Source organism: Capricornis sumatraensis, chromosome 2 (assembly GCF_032405125.1).
Source record: "Capricornis sumatraensis isolate serow.1 chromosome 2, serow.2, whole genome shotgun sequence".
NCBI lineage: Eukaryota > Metazoa > Chordata > Mammalia > Artiodactyla > Bovidae > Capricornis > Capricornis sumatraensis.
The window spans coordinates 218,378,203-218,384,202 of NC_091070.1; the positions used below are offsets into that span (position 1 = coordinate 218,378,203).

At 49.1% G+C, this 6,000-nt stretch overlaps 1 protein-coding gene across 1 annotated transcript in view; it reads left to right on the forward strand.

Moving 5' to 3' along the window:
- The window catches only part of TRAF3IP1 (TRAF3 interacting protein 1), a 59,947-nt gene extending 55,225 nt beyond the window's left edge, over window positions 1-4,722 (forward strand). Inside the window, exons 16-17 of the mRNA XM_068964678.1 lie at window positions 1,990-2,213; window positions 2,823-4,722. Of these exons, the coding sequence (XP_068820779.1) occupies window positions 1,990-2,213; window positions 2,823-2,988 (390 nt within the window). The 3' untranslated portion in view covers window positions 2,989-4,722. The remainder of the gene's footprint in view (window positions 1-1,989; window positions 2,214-2,822) is intronic.
- Window positions 4,723-6,000: the final 1,278 nt, after the last annotated feature.

The window sequence follows — 6,000 nt, forward strand, 5'->3', positions numbered from 1 at the left end:
GCACCTTTGTCAGAAGTCAGGTGGGCGTATTTGTGAGGAGGACCTGGGTTCTCTGCTCTGTCCCCTGGATCTGGGTGTCCACCCTGCCCTGGCCACACCGTCCTGAGTGCTGTTGCTGTTACGTCCTGAGATCCAGGAGCCTGATGCTTCCCACGTATTTCTTCTTTTTCAAAATGTTTCAGCCACTCTAGGACCTGTGCCTTTCTGTGTAAGTTTTAGGACAATCTTGTCCACATCTACAAACCATTTGGGACTGTGATAGGAATTGTATTAAACCTGTATATCAATTTGGGGAGAACTGACATCTGTACTGTGTTAATCTTGCCGTTGATGGACAGGGTATGGCTCTCACTTTTTAGACCTCCTTTGATTTGTTTTATCCACGTTGTGTAGTTTTCAGTACACAAGTTCTATACATATTTTGTTAGATTTATGAATAGTACTTCTCTTTTCTGAGCAGTTATAGATGGCGAGAGGAGAAGGCAATGGCACCCCACTCCAGTACTCTTGCCTGGAAAATCGCATGGACGGAGGAGCCTGGTGGGCTGCAGTCCATGGGGTCGCTAAGAGTCGGACACGACTGAGCGACTTCACTTTGGCTTTTCACTTTCATGCATTGGAGAAGGAAATGGCAACCCATTTCAGTGTTCTTGCCTGGAGAATCCCAGGGATGGGGGAGCCTGGTGGGCTGCCGTCTATGGGGTCGCACAGAGTCGAACACGACTGAAATGACTTAGCAGCAGCAGCAGCATAGATGGTGATGTATTTTTAACTTTGGTAGCCGTGTGTTCATTGCCAGCAAATGGAAACAGTTCATTTCTGTATGTTTATCTGGTGTCCCGCAACCTTGCAGAGCTCACTTACTAGTTCTGTGAGCTCTGCCTTCTGTTTGTAGTCCTGTTTGTTTAATGCTTCAGTGTGCCAGGCATTGTGTTACGGCTTTCCACGCATTTGCTAGAGGCCAGAACACAGTGGGGCTCAAATCTTGACACGTGAGTCTCTTACTCACTTTGTTCATGTGGCAGGTATTTAAGGAGCACTGATGTGGACCAGACGCAGGTTCCTGCCCTCTGGGGTCTTGGTCTAAAACCGGGTTAGAAGTGACACGAGCGATTATGTGTCGGTTCGTTAAACTAGTCTAGAAATAAAAGGAGCTGATCAGTTATGACTCAATGCATCTGACTCCTGCTGTCCGTGGGAAAAGCAGGGGCATGTAGTCAGCCTGTGTGGAGTGGGAGCACCGGGGCAGGGGGGGTTCCTGAAGAGTGTTAATTTCCCCAGGAAAGGTCTCCAAGCCAAGATGCCTGTTGGTTCTTGAGATTCAGAGATGTCAGTGGTAAAGTCTCATACAAAGGGAATTCTAGGTATTGCTTGTGTCAAAGAGCCCAAGAACCCCTGGCCAAAACCGAGTGAAGGTCTCCGGTTGCCTCCCTCCTCTCCTCCTTCAGCAGTGGCCGTGTGAGTCCCTCCGCCACTGACCCTGCTCCAGGGCCCCAGGCCCCAGGCCCCACGGCCCCAGCCTCCCCTGCTGCCCCATGGTGCCCCGGCCACGCCCTCCGTCCACACACTCTGGCTCCTCCCTCTGCGGTGGTCCTCCCCCCCCTCCCCTCGTCTGCTGGGCAGGTTATCTTGCGCTCGGGCAGGCGCTCGGGCAGGCGGGGCTGCAGCCCTGTGAAGTGGGGAGGTGGGGCCCTCAGGGAGTGACATGCACCCCGGGTACCCTTTCCTTTGGGGACTGTCCTCTATGCCCCTGCCTGAGCTCTTGTAACGAGAACAGCTGTAGGTCTCCGGTCCCCTGGGAGATAAGATCTTACTGTACAGGCCCTCGCGGGGCGCTGCTGATCGAGCCTTGGGGTCACGGGCGTGAAGCCCTGTCTGCAGTCCAGGGGGTCCCGCGCCCGCACCTACCCCGCATGCGCGCCGACCCCGCGCCCGCGCCCCTCCGCCCTCAGGAGTGAGGGTGCTCCTCTCCCTTCACACTCCTCGCAGGAGAAGCTGCTCGTCTTTGAGTCGGCCTGGAAGAAGGAGAAGGACATCGTCTCCAAGGAGATAGAGAAGCTCCGGGTGTCCATCCAGACCCTGTGCCGGAGCGCCCTTCCCCTGGGCAAAATCATGGACTACATCCAGGAGGACGTGGATGCCATGCAGAATGAGCTGCAGCTGTGGCGCGCTGAGAGCCAGCAGCACGCCGAGGCCCTGCAGCAGGAGCAGAGGTTGGGGGGGAGGTCGGTGGAGGGGGGCGGGGGAGGGGTGGGGGAGGGTGAGTAAGGGGGTGGGGGACTGGAGGGGGGGAGACCTCCCCTCTCAATCCTCTTTCTTACCTCCTCCCGCAAGGAAAGTACACTGCTTCTTCATTCGCAACCTAACATGCATTTCTCTGTAGCAGCTAGGAAAGATCTACATTCAGTGTGGAATCCCGAGATTTAGACATACGAAAGGCAGGAAACTTTGCAGTTTGGATACCATGTTTATCATGTGTCTTATCGAAATCCCCAAAGTTCTGTGACTGTAACTTGAAAGTATTTTAAATTTTTTACTTGGAAAAAGCACATTTATATTTTTATCCTTCCCTCCCTGCCTTTGGATATAATGAGTAATTTGCTTTTGTTACCTTCCATTGTTTTAATTAAGAAGCCAGTGTAGGGATTTCCCTGGTGACCCACTGGTTAAGACGCTGCACTCCCAACACAGGGGCCCTGGGTTCAGTCCCCAGTCGGGGAACTAAGATCCCCACGTGCCGCATGACGACGATGTGGCCAAAAAGAAAAGCATCAGATGGAAAAGGAGGGAGGTCCTCACGGGCCCGGCTTGTGTCCCGGCAGCATCACGGACGGCGCCGTGGAGCCCCTGAAGGCAGAGCTGGCAGAGCTGGAGCAGCTGGTCAGGGACCAGCAGGACAAGATCTGTGCCGTGAAGGCCAACATCCTGAAGAACGAGGAGAAGATCCAGAAGATGGTGTACAGCATCAACCTGAGTTCCAGGAGGTGAGAGCTCAAAGCTGCAGACTCCAGCGGGCCCCTCAGCCTGCGCGTAAGGAGGAGGCTGGCATTTCGCTTCCGGTGTGAGGTTTCAGTCTGAAGGCGGCGGTGAGCAGCTCACAGCATCATCCTCCTGGTTTTCAGAGCTTTACTACCTTAGGCACATTCCAGAGGAGAGACCGTGTTTCCCTGCATTCCTCTGCTGGAACACTTGCTAGTTACAAACGGCTCTTGCGGATGCCACTGATGTGAGATGTTTCTCTGCAAGCCTGGTCTCTCCCATCAGCTGTTCGGTTCTGGGCCGGTCCGTCCAGCGGGCGAGCAGTGCTGGGACCACCCGGGACGTGGGAGTTCGAGACGGCAGACTCCAAGCCTGCTGACAGGACTGCTCGAGCCCCGAGTGAGGCTGGCTGCGCGTTTTGACAGGAGCCTTATAAATGCAGTGAGGCCCAAAAAGCAGAGACTTAAATTTTTAGCTTACTCCCACTTGGAAAGGGTTCATTTCAGCCCGTGTCTTTATAAGGTGCCCATGAACTCTAGTTTTCAACCCCTCTGTCATTGCGTGTACCTTAACGCAATTTTCTTATTGCTCCCTATTACAGTTTGCTTATTCTTCCAGCCCTTAAAAGTTCGTATATTTAAAAAGGAGATTTGATTGTGGCCTTTGCGGGCTTCTTCTGACCTGAGAGTATCATAGGCCGGATCCTCACTTTCTTCAATATCGAGCCCCTGGGCTTCCCCATGAGCACATCAGTGCAGCTGCGGGATCCCTCATCCTCATCCTCTCTAGAAGCAAAGCTTGCTCTTCAGGCCACTGGCCCAGGCCTGTCCCTTTGCCCAGGTGCTTACACCTGGGCACCTCAGAGACAGATGGCTTAGGAAAAACCCACGGAAGGAAGACTTTAAAGGATGCACAGATTTGCAGAATTTTTTGATGTTACCATTTTTTAGAAATGTTTTTTTAAAGCGAAAGTGTTTTTTTTAAACATGGTTTATATTTAGTTTTTCACTACACATAATATTGTAAATACTAACGTCTTATATTTGTGTATAAAGGATTTCACTGTTTGGAGACATGCTTACGGGTCTTAAAGTCTGGGTCCTGACACTTGTATTCTAGATACCGTATTTATGATGTAACCCAAGCGGTGTCATTTTAAATGTTAGAATTTCCTGAGAAAGTTTTGTTTCTTTAAAAGATTAGCACAGAGGGCACAGTTAAGTTTTTCCTTAGTGTAATTTCCAAAATAAATCTGTTACAAAGGTCGTTCTATGATTTTTGAAGCTAAGTTCAAGATTGGATAATTAAGATGTGCCATTCTGAAACACTGGTCTTTTTCTCCTTTCTGTAGTGAACCATAAAATTCTGTTTGCTGAAATGACACTAGATATTAACACGTCATTGGAGGAGGGGAGGTGTGCCAGTTACCCAGGCCTTCCTATGTCCACAGTCTCTTTTCCACTGACTCAAGTGACAGCCACCACCCCAAACGGACCCTGTTTTGCATCAGGTTAAGAAGTCTGCCGTTTATGAATTTGTATGTAAGACTAGAGTTTTTGTGTTGCAAAAAAATCGCATACATTGTATGTGAGTCAAATTTTGTATGGAATAGTCTCTCAAATTGTATCATAAAATTTATTTGTATCTTTATATACATAAATCATTAAAAATAATCACCTGTTTTTTTCTATCAGTGTATGGGGTTGTGCAGTTCAGTTCACACCTGGAAAAAAGCGTATGGATTTTTAAAACTTCAGCATGTATGCAGTTTATTTTTCTGTGAAGACAGTTCAAGGAAATTTATATTTTCACTCATAATACCCCTTTTCTGTTTAAATTGGAGTCTTACATAAGGCAGGTAAACACTTTTCAGGAATTTTATGATCATTCATGAAGTCCTAGGAAGTCACTGCATGTGGTTATGACTGTATTCAACACAGATGAATAAATCTTATTATTTATGATTTTGATAAAATATGCAAGTAGGATCATTAAATGTTTTCCTCTGCTGTGGCATGTACGTTTTCAGGAGGTACTGGAGTCATACTTTAGACATTTTAATTAAAGACAATTGAGCTGATTGGACTGACACATTCATATTTAAAGGAAATACATCAACCGTTGAAAAAATAACTTGGAGACTAAAATTCACGCTTTCTACTTTGATGTTCATACTTATTTTTCCTCTCAATAAGCAACTTGAAAACTAGTAACTGGACTCTAGGAAGAGAGGTTGGTAGTGTTCAGTGACAGTGTAAGTGGAGTTGGGGGCTTGGGGGGTCTGGAGTCCTCAGCCGGTCGACAGGTGCCCCTGAAATATTCCTGGACTTCTCCAAGCCGCCCTGACCTGACCGGGATGTGTCTTCCACTGACGTGTGCAGCATGGGGGGACTTGAGTGAGAGGAGAGGCGGCCAGACCTCTCCCGGCTTTTGAATAAACAGCGTGGTGTCCCCAGTCACAGGCTTAGGGTGACCAACCAGCTTGAGCTCCCACAAAAACTAGGTTCAGAATGAGACTACCTTTGGATGTATCTTCCCTGAAAAGTTTATAAAAACAATCAAAAAAGGAATAAAAATTATTCGGTTTCTCCTTTTTCCTTAAAAAAAGAAGAATGACATTGCCCATAAGACCCTGTGCTCATGTAGCCCACCCTGAAGGGTTTCCATACAGACTGGACTCCCCTCCCAGCTCTGGGGTCTTCCACCCACTCGCAGGGAGGCAGAGACAGGTCACCTCATTCCTCATGGCCGCCTGTGCCCCCACCCCCGCCGGGAGCCCACCAGCCAGGAAAGCAGGCGTGTGAGTCCCAGGGCTGCTGGGACAGGAGGAAGCCCCCAGCATGTCCACTCCCTGAGAGAGCTCCCCTCTGTCCCATGATGCTCTTTATTAATAAAAATGCTGGGTGTTTTTCTAAAAAGTGTCCTGGCAAGCACAGTTTAACACAGGCTTTACCGGCAGGCAGAAGGAAGCTCCTGAAAGAACCCCCTTCTGATCATGTGTGTTTCCATGGAGGGAAGTTG